This window comes from Spermophilus citellus (assembly GCF_964194105.1).
Source record: "Spermophilus citellus genome assembly, chromosome: 10".
Taxonomy (NCBI): Eukaryota; Metazoa; Chordata; class Mammalia; order Rodentia; family Sciuridae; genus Spermophilus; species Spermophilus citellus.
The window spans coordinates 96,715,090-96,731,957 of NC_138197.1; the positions used below are offsets into that span (position 1 = coordinate 96,715,090).

Sequence of the window (16,868 nt, forward strand, 5' to 3'; positions counted from 1 at the left end):
AACATGTATAATTCTCTGAGATTTAAAATAAAACCACCGTCCAAAAAAGTTTAATGCTAAATAAAATAGCAGTGACTATTATTTCTGGATGGCCTACCTGTGCTTCCTTAGTTGAAGGGAATAAAAAGGAGAAAGAAAAGCTCTTTTATTAAAGAGTTTGGAAAGTGAAGACAACTCTTCGATTCAATTCTTTGTAAGTAGAAAAAGAGGAAAGATAATGTTATAGCTGTCAGCAGCTGTCTGACAGTTAAAGGAGAGCATCGTTACAATAGAGAAGCTAACAATATCTTCAAAGGTCATCATGGAAGTCTAAAAATGAGGAACATTTGTCCATTGCCTGTTTCAGTGACCTCCTTTTGGGCTTTCTTTCTAAAAACTTGGCAGCTTAGAACTTTATTCAATATTTTGGGTGTCAAATCCCTGCACAATGTGCAAGGCAGAAGGTGTAATTATTTGCAAAATATCATCCACTTTCAGAAATTGAACTCATATTAAATGTCAAGAGACTGGTACACTGATTTTTAAGAAGCCAAAGTTTAGAGATGAAAAAAAAATAAAATGAAGATTTATGTAAAAGGAGAATCACCATTGTGAGCTAACCATGACAGTCCTAGTATTTAAGGAGTGAGAACATCTGAAAATAAGCGTTTTGTAAAATGAAGGGTTTTCATCTATCCACATGAGATCCTGACATTTTAACGGTGTTTCTTCCATTATGTTCACAGGCTCACCTCGTAGCAGCTTTTGAAAAGAGTTTAGGGAATATGACTGGCCGATTGCAAAGTCTAACCATGACAGCGGAACAAAAGGTATGTTCAGGAGTTGCCACGGAGGCTTGCAAGGAGGAAGCACGTTTCAGAGAATGTTCATAGGATGCTTAAATAATTCCTGAGATGAAGCTCCTTAAGAATAATGCCACAGAGCATCCACTATACTAAATTAGAACAAAGAAAAGATAATAACTTTATTTTTCAGATTTTAATTAAAATTAAAAACATGATCAAATGAATCCATTTTGGAACACATCACACAAATACACACAAAGTTCTTTCTTTGAAGTCTCTTTTGCTTCTCACTAGAACTATTAAAAGAAAACCAAAGGTTAAGAAAGAGAAACAGTGGTATAAGAGAGATTTCAAATATTCTAGGAGCAAATTGTCATGTGTTTGACAAGAATTGCACTCTTATTGATAAGAGTACAAATGCATGGTATACAAACTCATTAATAAACCTTGTCTAGAGGCTGAGATGCCCAGGAGAGATATATAGGAAAAGTGTATGGACTATAACATAAGGAACTTAAAGTTATAGCATCTATGATACAGGAACAATACTGTGCAGTTTGGGAGTCTTTAAGTACTAGTTAGCATCTAATGATCCTTCCTTTGAGTAATGTTATTCCAGTTATGTTTAAAGCTTTAAAATAAATGCAAAAGATCATATGGCATCGAAGAAGAAATACTGAAAAGAAAGGAACAGAATTTAGTTCACAAAGGCAGATCTATTAAAAGGGTCCATGCTGCCAAGGGTCTAGTCACTTTTCCTAAGAGACCAGTTAACTTTCTTCCCTGCTGTTAATCAAGAGCCCTTACCTCTTTGGATTTATTGTCAGAGAGAGTTAGGTGCAGCCTCTGAAATTTATGGAAATTTTTATGAAAAATGCATATGTATTTAATATGAGCAGGTGCCCACAGTGCTTTCTAATTCTCAAAGAGATTCCCAACCTAAAAAAATCTGGATATTTTCAGAATCTGTTCTTATATTTGTCCATAGGGATGGTTCAATTTTGTCTTTAGCTTTTGTAAGGTCTAACATTAGCTTTACAAAACTAGCATATATTACCAAAGTTTAAAGTTTACAAAAGTTTTAAAAAATCTTAATGAACATCCAATTAAAAGAGAAAATCCAACAACCTCCTATAATTGCCTTGCCTGGCATAACTGGCAAAATATATTAATATATTCTAATATTTCATAAATTTATTTTAATATTTTATTTGATATTTATTCTAATATTTCATAGATTTCTCCTGCCCATGAGAGAATACTGTCCCTCCCTGTCCAACTGTCCTGGAAGAATAACTAAAAAATTCCCTTGGATCCCATAAATTTCTTTACTGTGTGTGTCTGTCTGTATCTATCTATCTATCTATCTATCTATCTATCTATCTATCTCTCCTCAGTTTTCCACTCCTCTGTGTAACATAAGAACCTAGTAAACAGGATTACAAGGCCTTTTAGGGCAGTCAAGTACAACAGAATATTGACATTGGAGACCAGTAATTCTGAGTGTGAATCCTGATTGTGTCCCTTAGAAGCTGTGTAATCTTGAACAAGATTATATAACATTTTCTGAATCTCAAATTCATCATTTTTCAGGTGGGAATGATAATAACTACCTTGTAGCATCACCATAAAGAGTTAGTTAGATGCTGATTATGTCACATGCCATGGGCAATCAAGAAATATACCCTTTCTTTAATTTTCTCTCTTTTTTTCTGCCTTAAAAGTTATAAGATAAAGAAAATCATCTTTGGGCATATGGTGGGCATATTGCTGAAAATTAGGTTAGCATTAAAGCCTTACTATCTTTAAGTTGAAATCACTAGAGGGGCTGGGGATGTGGCTCAAGCGGTAGCGCGCTCACCTGGCATGCGTGCGGCCCGGGTTCGATCCTCAGCACCACATACAAACAAAGATGTTGTGTCTGCCGAGAACTGAAAAATAAATATTAAAAATTCTCTCTCTCTCCTCTCTCACTCTCTCTTAAAAAAAAAAGTGGTAATTTCTTAAAAAAAAAAAAGAAAGAAAGAAATCACTAGAAACATTGCCCACCTATATTTTCAGCTCATTTATATTTGTAAGTAAATTTTCTCATAGAATCTATCAATATAAATTGTTATGTTAATTTGCAGTGAATAATACTGGAATATTTTTAAATGTATCCATAATATAAGAAATTTTATAATTTTGTGTATAACATTCTTCATCTAACATTGCCAAAATTGTGAAATTTTTGCCGAATATACCATAATGTATGAAATTTTCTTTACCATTTTTTTGGTTGGAGTACCGGGGACTGAACTCAGGGGCACTTGACCACTCAGCCACATCGCCAGCTCTATTTTGTATTTTATTTAGAGACAGGATCTCACTGAGTTGCTTAGTGCCTCACTTTTGCTGAGACTGACTTTGAGCTCCAAGTCCAGTCCGCCTGCCTCAGCCTCCCGAGTTGCTGGGATTATAAGCGTGTACCACCACGCCCGGCTGTTTACCATTTTTAACTAAAAACAACACCTTGTCTAGTTGCACATTGTACACAGCACACACAGTAATGTTGGTTGCTAGTTTATTAATCTGAGCTTTATAAATTGACTTTTTCCAGAATACTTTTGAGAAGCCTATGAAATTAGTTGCAGTATGATATGACACAATTCAGTGACAGAATCTAATGAAAACCAGTAGATAAATGTATATAAGGTACCTGAGCCTGGTAATTACCACCACAAAGCACTGAACCAAACTGAATGTCAAGGAAGCTAAGACACAAAGGGAGATTGCTTGATGTGTTTTGTTCTCATTTTCTGACCAAAATAGCATAATTTAGATTGAAAAGACAAACTTTTTGGCCTTGAATTCAAGGACAAATGTATTTCAAAGCTTCTTAAATTGGGGTCATGGAATAACAAAAGACAAAAATCACTGTTCAGGTAGACATTCCTCTAAAAGCTGAGGGCATAACACTTAATCATATTTCAGTAAAGGCATTTTTTTTTCAGGGAGCTGAGATAATAGGGTATATTGCTCTCTGGTGATCCAACAATCCCAAGAAAATGTCTGAGGTCTGTAGAGCACAGGTTTTTAAACTCTATTCCTGGAATTCCTAGTTGTGTTTGCCTGTTTAGTCATTCACTATATTGAATTTCTACTGTGTGAGAACTAAACAGTACAGACAAATGGGTGGGTTTGCAAGATGTGAATCTATTTCCTATCTCTATCTCTATCTATAGATACAGATTCCTGCTAGAATATAAACTCCATGAGGACTATTATAATACATTCCTCATAAATTACATATGCTATAAATTTATATAGATCACAATATTTCCCAAGAGGCTTGTATTCCTTATATATGAAAATGATCATATATATGTACATGTATAAAATGTTCCACCTGGACTTTATAGTCTATATATGGACTATACATATAGCCCATATATATACATTCTTACATATGTATAGATTCTACATAGAAGTTATATTCTAAAAGGTGCAGATAACGATAGACATATAATTAAAGCATCAGATTTTAGGTGATGATAATCACATTGAATAACATAAACCTGAGAATGATAGTATTGGGAAGCAGGATGAACAGCTAACACATAAAGACATAAAGACCAAGGTGGCCAAATGTTCTTGGTTACATATAGGAAACAGATAAGCTGCAGCTCAGATCCTGATTTTTGCCTTCAGAGAGTGATGTGAGCAATCAGGTGGCATTATAGCCTGAAACTACATCAAAATTTTAGTTTGATTTATATTTCAAAATCATTCCTTTGAATAACATCCTAACTATTTTCTGTTTCCACATGCCAGAGAACACAGATTCTCTGGCCAAATTGGTATGCCAAAATACTGCTTTTATATACTTATAGCCTTGTAAGAAAGAAAAGACATGTATGAATAACTCAAAAGGCAGAAAATTATCATTCCATTAGAAATATTAGAGTGTAATGCCATGAACATTCTCAAAGGGAACTTGTGCATCCGCACAATGCCTGTAGAGTGGAGATGGCACTGGGAGCTCCTTGCCATTGGCAGGATGAAGATTAGCTCCGGGGAAATGTAGGAATGTGTTTCAGAGAAAGGAACAGCCTGACATTAGCAGCAAGAAGAAAAATTACTGGGAGACATCACTCAGAGCATTGTGCAGGTCGTACTTTCCTCGCAGAATGCCAGTTGGGAAAGGCTGTGATACATATCATTAAATTGGCAAGGATTCTGCAAATGTTTTTTGACAAGTGGAATTTCTACAGAACTTCTGCTAAATCTTTGCATTCAAATTTACTAAATATATAATATTTAAAATTAGGAAGGCATTCTAATTAGTGCCCTATAGCTATCATACTGGGGCTATTAGAATATAGATTAAAGTGAACTAGGTTATTCCCACTCAAAGGTCAGAGCAAAATAGAGGAATATCTTCCCCTAAGAGTGATGGAACTCAGATATTGGCCCTTATGCTAACCATAAATCTCAGAGCTTCCTTATTCTTACCTCTTTGAAACTGTTCTTTTTTTTTGGGGGGGGGGGTGGAGTAAGTAGCTGAACCTTAATGTAAACCTTGAAAATGAGGACATTAAAAGCCAGATCTTTGAAAAAGATAATGTGGAAGGTAAAAATTTAGTTGATTTTAGTGTTTACATTAACTCTTCTCATTCTATGTTGATATTTGCATTCTAGAAGTGTTCTTAAAAATACATCCCTAGGATCAGACAATATTATTTGGAACATAATATAATGCTAATCCATAATTTTTAAATTGCTAATGGTGTTGAGTTTTGGTGAACATCATTTATTTGAATCTATATACAGTAGTCATAGCCAAATTATTTAAATTGCAACATTAGCAAGATTTCAAGGCAAATACAAAGATGAGGAAGAGAAAGAGAATGTGTTCAAAGAAGCTACAGCTGGATAGTGTGAGATTACCTACCCGAATGTCAGTTTGAGGAAGTGAGACAGATTTAGTGCCTAGAAGGTTAAGTTGTTTGATGAGATTTGTTGCCAAGCTTCTGAGATCTCAGTAAGAGCTTTGACAGTGAGAAATTTGGAAAAAGATGAGATACAGTTAGGAGATTAGGTTGTAAAGAACACCAAGCAAGGTTGGTATTATATCGCGATATTTGATTATTTTATTTTGAAGCATTTTGCAATCTTCTCAACTTGTTTAGCCTCAGAGACATGTACAAAACTGCATCTATATTGACTCCATCTGGACTCTTAGATACAAGAAACTTTCACAGAAAACTGGTATCTTATATAGGCAGTGGGTGGTGTTAGATCATCATTATCTCAAATGGTTTATCAGAAGGAGGAGGAAGTATCAACAAAATAGGATTTCATCACCTAATTCCCAAGAATAGTTGTCCTAGCCACAGTCTTCCTTTTGCTATCTATTAATGAGAGTAGGAAACTGGAAAACACTGAATTAGAGAAGCAAACTATAAATTCATATCTCGATAGCGTATACATTTCTCAGGATATTTTTTGGGAAGGCTTAATTAATGATTCTCAAAACAAGCATGTTGAACTAGCCAATTTTAAAATAGAGAGATTATAGGGAAATATTTTAAATAATCTAATGATTTTTTTAGTCAGCTATCTCTGGAACTCATTTCTAATCAGTCTTTATCCAGACTCTCCACCATGGACAAAAATTTTAAAAAGGATAATTATGTCTAGATACAGCATTGCAATTTCTATACATTATAGAAATCTTATAAAGCATAGCTTAAAAATAAATGTGAACAACTATAGTTTTGAAGCAGAAAAATGAAGAGTTGAAAACAGTCTCTACATCAGAGTCAAGTTTTTATTTAAAATGCTTTCTGTTGATCTCTATAATACTATTATTGGGAAAGAGAAAAAGGCAAAACTAGCTTCATTGATCTCCATAGGAGAAGATTCCACTCAATTAGCTATGTTGAGACTTTCTGTTTATACTAAGCAAGAAAAGTTTTGATGTTTTTATGTCACCCTGCTCCCTAGGTGACAAGTACTCTCATATATATATAACTAAATAAAGATAAATTAAGTGAAGTCAAAGTTTTCAATTATTCCTTGAAGGTAAAATATATCTGTTGATCATATCCCAGAACATTTCAAGAAAACCATCCCAACATTTACTGAGATCATAAATCAGGTGAAAAGATAAGTTCTTCAACACCTAAGTAAACCTAGTGCATTCAATGGCCTGAAACCCCACAGAAGGGAATTTCCTTCTTTCTTCCTTCCTTTCTTTCTTTCTTTCTTCCTTCCTTCCTTCCTTCCTTCCTTATTTATTTATTTTCTGATATGAAAACAGAAGTTTTGCAATATAGGAAGACATTTTGCTATGGCCTCTAAGGGACAGGAAGATATTTAAAGCAAAGGGGAAAAAATCATATGAAAATGCCTAGAAAAAGATGGATATAGCTTGAATGACAAAAGTGAGACTAGACCTTATTAGGAAATAAGGAAGAAGGAAGGTTTTTGTAGATTTGTGGCAATAACTAGTGCAAGTTGGAACAGGTTACCTCAATCAGCCTAAAATTTAGTTTTCTTTCAAATTAAAGACAATGGGACACATTGCAGGTACTTTAAGTTCACCTGAACCAATTTTTTACAGACATTATTTTCCCAGGTTACATATAGTAAATACATTTCTTACCTAGTTATTCTTCCTTTGGGTTTACTGAGCCACATTAAGTAATAGCTAACCTGTTAATATTTGTGTTTTTTAAAAGAACCTTAATTTTAGAATGGGATCATTCTTCTATGGCATACTGAACACAATATTCTTAAAAAAAAATTCCTGAACAATTTTCTCCACTTTTAATAATTTTAAAAACAGTCTCTAGAAGAGATTTCTCTAGAAAAGATTAAAGTTTTAACACTGAAATAAATCAACTAGATGAAAGTTAAGCTCAGTTTTTAGACCTCATTTTCACTTTTGTCTTTTAAAGATATAGCCAAATATTTTAACAGATTTTTATTCCACAGTACCAATATTATTGATTTTAAATTGAAGGATAAAAATCTGGATTCAAATAAAATGTAACTTGTATCCTAGTGTTTATTTTATAAAATTGGATTTAGATTATGTGATTTATTAATTATATACTATAAGCATTCTTTTGAATAAATTTCTAGTGGAAGCAGAATCAATTTCCAGGAAATTTTTCATCTCTTGGGGGATTTATGTTAAGTGGAAAAATATAGTAAGTTTTGATAAAGTTATCTATTGCTACTTGGGCAAGGACCTAAATTATAGAAGTTGGAGAGACTGGGATATTAAGATGAATTGGGTTAGAAATTTTCCACAGATAGTTTTACTTTTATGATAAAGAAATGTACTTGGATTGGTTACACTCATGTATTTGAAGACACACCTATAAATCCAGCATATTATTATTGATTTCTTATGAGGTCCTTTGTTTTATAAGCCTTTAAAGTTAAGAGTATCTGCTTGTTATTTAAAATATAATTATTCTGTATTAAGATCAGATAGCCAAAGAAAATAGATACATAAGTTATCAAGTATGTGTTCCAAACTTGTATATCATCTCAATTAACACTGTTTTTAAGAATCTAAAGTTAGCATAGTTACTGGGTATTCTCATGTATGAAGCAATTTTCTGCAATGAAAATCCTGACCTTTTTTTCTGTATTCTGGGAGACAGTTGAGGATGCATGAACTGTCATGGAGTTAACAACCCAAGCCTGATTCTTTAGCTTTTTTCTAAAGATGCTTGAGGAAACGATGGATGAAAAATGAATTACCAAGAAATTCTCCAAGATGCTTACAAGGATATAAGGATAGTTTTGGGGATTGTGCCTCCGGCAAGAAGGATACCCCTTACTATTAAGAATCTAGTGTAAATGTCTCTGCTGAAAGAGCTTGGTTTCTTTCTTTTATCATGTACCCCCCACACACATACATACACCTTCTGGCTATCCTATCTCACTCATTATAAGTCATTTCTGTTAAAATAATTCATTTAAATAACTGTGAAAGACAAAAGTTATAGTAATTTGCATTGAGACACAACAAAATTATTCTAAGTTCAGTAAGAATACATTTAAAATACATTTACTATAAAAATTTGATTTTACACTGATTTCTTGGTGATTTATTAGTTAAGGGGTATGTATTTTATATCTCTCCAGTCACTGTTTTAATTCCTATGTTGCTCTGGCTTCGTGAGGCTGAGTCCCCATATTAGCAATTTTATTGGATGAAAAGTGTCAGAATCTAGGATGATCTGAATATATCAGCAGAATTTAATAAGGTGATATTTAACAGGAGTGAGTTAGGAATGAGTTCCAGATTTTACACTTAGATTCAAAGAAATAATTGCCAAAGTGCAAAATACTTCAGGCAGACTCTATAGTCACTTATTTGATATCACTGCATATTTCTACTTGACAGTAAGTGCAATATAATGCAGTACTATTATTCTGCTATATAAATATCTAATATAATCATGGGTAATATGACTGTTTGATAACTAAAATGAGTGATATGATACCTTGTTTTGCTTTGCACTGGTCAGCTCTAGGTGCCACCCTTTGAAAGAATTAATGACTATTTAAATCACTTCTATAGGACAATAAGAAACAAATTTGATTCGCCTTTACTTTAACTAAGAAAGAAGTTGTTAGATACAACTTGACAAATTTAGCCAAGTATCCAAATCTCTCAGGAGTCTGGTACTATATAAAACCAAACCCATTTGATGATATACTATAAACAAGGGCTTTCATTTTTGTCTCTAAATATTAAAGCTTGTAAACTCTTGTTTATTTCACAGGAGTCTGAACTTATAGAACTAAGGGAGACCATTGAAATGCTGAAGGCCCAGAACTCTGCTGCCCAGGCGGCCATTCAGGGGGCCCTAAATGGCCCAGACCACCCTCCAAAAGGTATATTCAGAAATGGTATCATTTTCATCTTATATAATAGGTATCTGTTTTATTTATAGAATGGAGTTGTATTTACTCAGTGGCACTGCCTTTTCTAATGAGTAAGGAGAAATTAATGGGATCAGAATTCCAGAATTGTAGACTTTGAGAACAGTAGCTTCCTCTGTCAAATAATTTTTAAATTGACCTTAATGAATTGACTTCTATAGTTCTACATATATTCTCTCCATTTGATCCGGGAGGCAGAGGTGATGTGCATATTGACTTCAAGCAAAACAATCCTAGAAATGAGTATGATAATCCGGATCTGAAAATAAAAATGAAGCAATCAATATGTTAATACCAAGTCTCAGGCATATGGAGCAACTTCTCCTGGGTGGAACAATGTTCTGTAGATAATTTTAAAATAATAAGAACACAGACTAGAAATCAGCTTGCATTTTATTATGACCATGTTTCTACAGTTTTAAATAATGAAAATATTCCTTTTGCCATCATCTCTACCCTTTGGTTCACCTCTAAAAAAATGCTCATTATTGTCATATCATTTTTTCTTTATATAGGTTCAATTTATTCATATTCTCTTTTCAATAGCATTAAATATTCTCTCTTCCAGATAAAAAAAATCTTTCCTAAATCCTCAGTTCTTATTATCTTTCTTCCTATTTCCAGATAAGTTATGGTAAAACTAATTTGGGAACCTTTCAAAGTCTGCAATCACCAATCACCTTTCAGCCCACAGGATCGTAAATTCTATCCCTACTACTCCACCAAAGCTTTTTTCTCCAGGGTCAACAATGACAAACATAGCACTTAATCCAGGGAAATAGCTAAAATTCTTATTGTACTCATCATGGAAACCACATTTGGTACTGATGTCTAATTCCTTCTGGTGGACACATTCATTTTTTTCTCATATCAAAGACATCCTACATTATTGGTTTTCCTTCTTATCCTTTGAAATTTCTTTCAAAGTTTTCTTCCTTTTCTGTGTGTTTACTTCATTATATACATTTGTTAATTATTGATATTCTAAACTCTCTTCCAAAATGATTCTGAACATCCTCTCCAAAATTATATAAACTCACCTAGTGCTCTAGCTATCATTATCATTTATGTGCCGCTGACTGTCTCTGTATCTCTAGGCCAGGCTCATCTCTGGAGATAGAGCTCTATCTTATCTAGTTGCCAAGAAAGAACTCCCCTTGGGTATCTTTGAGTATTTTTTTGGCACCTTAAACTTGACATCTCCAAACTTGAACTTCCCTCTTAGCCCTCTTTCTCCTCCAGTGTTCTTTGCTTCAGTAGATGGTATCACCCTTCTTTCATCTAGATGTCACTCATAACTCCATCTCTCTTGACTCAATGAATCATCAAGTTCTTCTGATTCTACCCTTTAAGTATTGATAGATTTGTTTACTTTTCCCTGATCCTGCTGTCACTATCCTTTGACTCTTCCCTGATCTGGCACCACCGAGTCCTACATAGCCTTTCTTCTCTTAACCTTACCCCATTTTATACCATTCTTCAACTAAAGTCAGAGCAGTCATCTAAAAGCAGGCATCTGCAGACACCCCCTTGTCTTTGGGATGAAAAACAAGCTCCTTGACATGAGATAATCTCCCTTCACCAACTTTATATTCAACAGATATTTAGTGATTGCTAATTATATGCCAGATGTTGTCCTTGACTTTATTTCTTGCTCTTTCATTACACTGTGTATTCCGTATTTCAGCTTTCCTGGATTTCTTTCCATTCTTCATAAGTTCTTTTAAACAGTCTGTTTACTCCACTTGGAACATTCTGCCCTGTTTGTTCAGAATAAAAACTTTTGGAAAACTGCAGGAATTAGCTTAAATATGCCTCTTTGTCCCCCTAAACTGAATGAGGTCTCCTGTGATATGTTTCTGGAAATAGCTGTACTTCCCTTATTAAAATTTGCATTATACTCTGGTGCCTTTGAGGTGTGTGTGTCCTGATTTATATAGGAGGGTTTGTTTCTTCATCCCAGTGCCTATAGCATTGCCTTGCACATTAAAGGGGCTTATTCAAATTTCATAGAAAAGAATAACATCATTAAGAATATATAGTTGAATTTAAATTTTAGGAAAACAGTTATGTAAAATGAGGTCTACTTAAGTTGAAAGACAAACTGGATTTCTATGGGCTACTTCTGTTAAGAATTTAGCAATTTTCCATGTGAGGAGTTGATTTATATGCTGCATGGAAAATTACTGCGTATTTAAAGCTTATCTTAGAGCTATAATAAAGCAGCTTATGTTCTAAGTCTTCATGTCGTAAATAGGTCCAGAAGGGATTTTAAAAGGCTTAATCCCTTCTTTAATACAGCACAAGTCACTGAAGTGAAACTTTCTGGAAGGATTCCTTTTATCTTAGGCAACAGGTAGCTTAGTATATCTACTGGAATTAAAAAATTGGAATTCCTTCACTCAGAAATGTGGTAGGGATAGTGATTAAGAGGAACAAAATAATATCATATCTAAGTGGTCAAAAATATGAAAAAATAATTGCCTACATTTTTAAAATTAAGGAAATAACTAGTTATGAAGAGGTGACAGTATATAAGACATGTAGATATTAAAACAATATTAAATTCAGTGACTCTAACATTATGTGTATTACATTGGCCATTAATATTATATGAATAAAAGTCAGTTGGATTAGTTATGTATCTTTCTATGGGTTCAGCGGATTGCATAGTTTATATGTCTGTGAAATCATATTGAAATTCAGTTTTTGTGACCTTTAAAAAAATTTTATGTAAAATTTTAGCATATAATCCTATCATAACTATTTGGAGTAAGGCAACACTTTTATAGATGATCAAAGTATACAAAATTGCATAAAATTTATTAATTTACCTTTTTCACCTATATTTATACATCACATTTATTAACAGTCTGACAAATAAGAAGTCTATAATAAAATAATATTTATTTATTTACAAACATTTAAATGTCTGCTGTGCATTTGGGAATTTTGGTTCTTGAATACAAAGATTAAAAATGAGTGACTCTGTACCCAAGTGGCCCACATTTCCTTTCAATGAAAGGTAAATATATATTTCACCACATATATCCATGTTACATTTGTTATATATATATACATATTTCATATATAAAACAACTGTAACAAACATAATTATTTTAAGGCTGACAGTTGAAGGCATGGGAAATTTTACTTTAATTTTTCCAAATATACTGTTCTTTAAGTCACTACCTCTGTGTAAACATGGAGTACTTTTTCTTTAAGAAGTACCAAATAGGGCTGGGAGTATAAGTCAGTGGTAGAGTGCTTGCCTAACATGAGTGCAGTCCTGGGTTTGATTACCAGTACTGAAGAAAAGAAAGTACCATGTAAAATTAGACAAAATATAAACATATATTAAGTTACTATTAGTGATAAATATATTTTAGAAATAATTGTAAGCAAACAGATTTTCATTGAATCAACAATTAGAATAAACTCATTTAACAACAACAACATATTAATGGATTACTTCAGACAGTGCTGTACAAGGCCCTGGACATAGACAATAAAACCAAAAATAAACATGGTCTTTGTCTGCCCTGAATTTTCAGTTTAGTGGAAGAGCAGAAAATAAATGATCGTATATGATCATTGGTATAGCTGGTTCATCCAAAACCATTCTAAGGTGGACAAGAACAGATTACCATAGAAAAAGAGTGTACAAGGAAACCTATTAGAGGTTGCATAGTCAGGAAGGACCTTCCCACAGTGGCCACATTTAACAGGAGATAGTGTTAAGTAAGGCAGTGGTGATGAAATTTTTCTTCTCAGAAGATTTTTGTAGCTCCTGTGTATAGAATGGTTTGAAGGTGAGAAAGTTGGCTAGCTATTCTTGCTGTAGAGCAGGTAAGTGATATGGGTAGCTTGAACAGTGGCAGTGGTGGGGCAGAGGGTGAGAAGTGAAAATTAATGAAGGTACAAATGTGTAACTGAAAATGATACTTTTAAAGCAGGCGTCTCCATGTGTTTGGATTATCTATATTCATTGGTTAAGGCTCTACGATGCCCTATACACTGAATCAAATTCTTACAAGCACTAAAAGGAAATTTTTAGAGAAAAATAAAATGCATTACCCATATTTTTAAAACTTTGAGATTAGTGAAATCAAGTATAGTTTATTAATTCCAGGTATGATAAAACTCTAGAAATCTCTAACATGTCTGTTTTCTTTGTGAAAGTTATTCGAGAAAAGTTAGTAAATGCTGTACCTTATTCAGTAAAGCTAATAGCCAACTGCAGCAGAAATTTAAAACATGAATAAATACCTACACATAAGTTTCTGTGATTTATTCATATGACTGTCATGTTGATTAACAGATACTAGGTTCCTTTATTATTGAATCAAAACAGTATACATAAATAAGTAGTGTACATACCTTTAGATTTTAAAATAGGTAATATTTTTGTTAAATTATGAGAATCAGTGTTTTTATGACTCTAGGGATTCTGAAAAATACTTCAGTTTTCTCCTCCCACAAAATTTGTCAGCATAACTATTTTAATAGGGAAATTAAGCTATTTACTGCTGATATATGTGTGTGTGTGTGTGTGTGTGTGTGTGTGTGTATATATATATATATGAAGTATGTATATGTATATACATAAATCACATACCCACATGTACACTCATTTATAATATATTCTTTTTTTGTGGTGCTACGGATTGAACCCATGGCCTTGTGTATGCAAGGAAAACACTCTACCAACTGAGCTATATCCACAATCCTATTATATATTCTTAAAGTAATTGGTTATATTGCCATGGATCATTTTTACTCATCAGAAAATTGGTCAACTGGACAGGCTTGATTTTATAGTATTTTTTATAAGAAAAATTTTAAAAGTTATATGGTAATTTTTCACATATTACATGTTCCACTTAAGTTTTTTTACTTGGCTAATCTGCACTGATGCCAATTAAGTATGTTAATAGGGATGTCTTAAAAGTAAATTTGACCTTATAAATTCTCTTGGTAACTCACTAGCACTTAATATCAGTTTACTGTAAGTAAATAAACTTTTAGTTTCTTTTAATTTTGATATTTACAAAATAAATCTTATATAGAATAAGTAGAAAATTTTTTAAAGTTATAAAATATCAAATGCTACTCTCTTTAAAATATCTTGTATAACCAGAGAAGTGCTGCATGCTTTGGGGAAGTTTAGCCCAACCATATTACATGGCAGGTAGCACAATAGATATTAGACTCAGCCTAACTCTGAGATTCGTGCCATTATTTTTAAGCTATATTACCATGTATGAATTATATATAATAGATAAAATCATTTCATTGGTTTACTTCAAGAGTAAAATTAAGTATGCAGGGGCATACTAAGCATCATTATTAGTCTTACTATTTTGTCACAGACAGGGACTGGGGGTATGTTGGAAGAATAGCACCATATGACATATGTTCTCTCTTTAATTTACAAACTGCCTATCTAGACTCTCTCTGGAGGATCTTCTCTTCATTGCTTCTTTGACCTTCATCAAGTCAACTCCTTTGCACTTTAATTTCCTCATCTGCTAGATGATGTGCTTATTTGACTTCCTAGGTTTGTTTTGGCTCCAACATGGCATGATTCAATGAAATGGAAAGTCAGTATATTTGGCTTTAGTGACCTTATTCAAAGCACAAATATTAAAAAGAATTAATCTCATCCTATTATGAGTTTTCATTTACTCCATGGAAATAATCATTTGGAATAAATCATTTTGGAACTGCTGTTTGATCCGGGTATTCAGTAGAAATCACTAGCATGGCATTTCAATTTTGGACAAAATTCAGAACTCATTAAAGCATCAGTGTTACACACTCATATGAGATTCCTGATGAATCTTAATGTAGATAACTCAGTTAATTAAAGCAAATAAGGTTGTACTTTATTAAACTTGTAAGACCAAAACTGCAATAAAATGATCTGTACAAAGCCTGTTGATCTTTGTTGGAGAACATACTCTCAGAAAGCCTCGAAGACTTACTTTGTTCAGACTGCAACTTTTATGAGCAAATGTGATACTCTCTGTTGCTAGATCTCCGCATCAGAAGACAGCATTCCTCTGAAAGTGTTTCCAGTATCAACAGTGCCACAAGCCATTCCAGCATTGGCAGTGGTAATGATGCTGACTCCAAGAAAAAGAAAAAGAAAAACTGGGTAAGCCCTCATCACCCATCTAATTAAATAGCTTATTCTGGTATAAGGACTTAGGCTTTTTTTCTCTGAAGCTTTAAAAGTCTGCAGCAATTGACAGAGTCCCATTCAAGTACCTCTGGCACCTCAAATGTTGCACTAATCACCGAGATTAGGCTGGCATGGTGCTGAAGAGCATATATTCTGGAGTTAGAACTAAGAGCAGGGTTTTATTGTCAGGGTGAAGAGGAATAAGATGATAAAGATGATGGTGGTAGTGGTGGTGATGGTGGTGATGGTGATGGTAATGATGGTAATGGTGGAGGAAAAGGAAAATTGGAATTGATAATAGGAAAGAACAGACATTGAAAGCTAACACCACACACACCCCTGGAATCAACAGGGACTACAGGGTGAATAAGATTTTACCCCGTAAGAAACCAACTGTATTAGCGTGTGTGTTGTTTTTTGTTGTTGTTATCAGTAGAACATACTGGAAATGCAGAAATGAACTTTAACAGGACTGGACCTTAAATTTGCTAGAGATATTATAATTTATGATAATATTAAGCAACCACTAAAAATCTGAGGGGAAGATGTGGTCACTGCAAAATGTTTGAAAACAATTAAGTGAAAATTTTGGTATTTTTGTTTTAAACCACCGAGACAAAGGTACATTTTAAATAAATACAGTACTAGATGAAATCCAACACAAAACTATCAAAAGATATTACAGGAATGCTTTCTGTAAATAATGAAAAAAATCTTTTTTGTTTTAAAAAAAATGTTTATGCAGGTAATATTTTAAAATACTGATCAGCCTTCATTCCCTTGATTTGTAATTCCACACTCTTTCATGTTTCTGCAAGGTGAACTCTAGAGGAAGTGAGGTGAATATAAAACCATGGACAATTTGGCATGCATCTATACAAAAAACCCTACCTTGGCATGAATGCTATTCATTTTGGCAGTAGGCTTTTATACCTTTTAAAAAC

General features: G+C 33.3%; 1 protein-coding gene across 4 annotated transcripts in view; it reads left to right on the plus strand.

Annotated features, from left to right (window-relative positions):
- The window catches only part of NAV3 (neuron navigator 3), a 353,745-nt gene that overhangs the window by 302,468 nt on the left and 34,409 nt on the right, over positions 1 to 16,868 (plus strand). For 3 of the 4 annotated variants that reach the window (XM_081309697.1, XM_081309698.1, XM_081309700.1), the window contains 4 exons: positions 726 to 809; positions 9,578 to 9,689; positions 15,776 to 15,897; positions 16,743 to 16,763. In XM_081309697.1, the coding sequence (XP_081165823.1) occupies positions 726 to 809; positions 9,578 to 9,689; positions 15,776 to 15,897; positions 16,743 to 16,763 (339 nt within the window). The remainder of the gene's footprint in view (positions 1 to 725; positions 810 to 9,577; positions 9,690 to 15,775; positions 15,898 to 16,742; positions 16,764 to 16,868) is intronic. The other variant, XM_081309699.1, reaches the window with a different exon arrangement.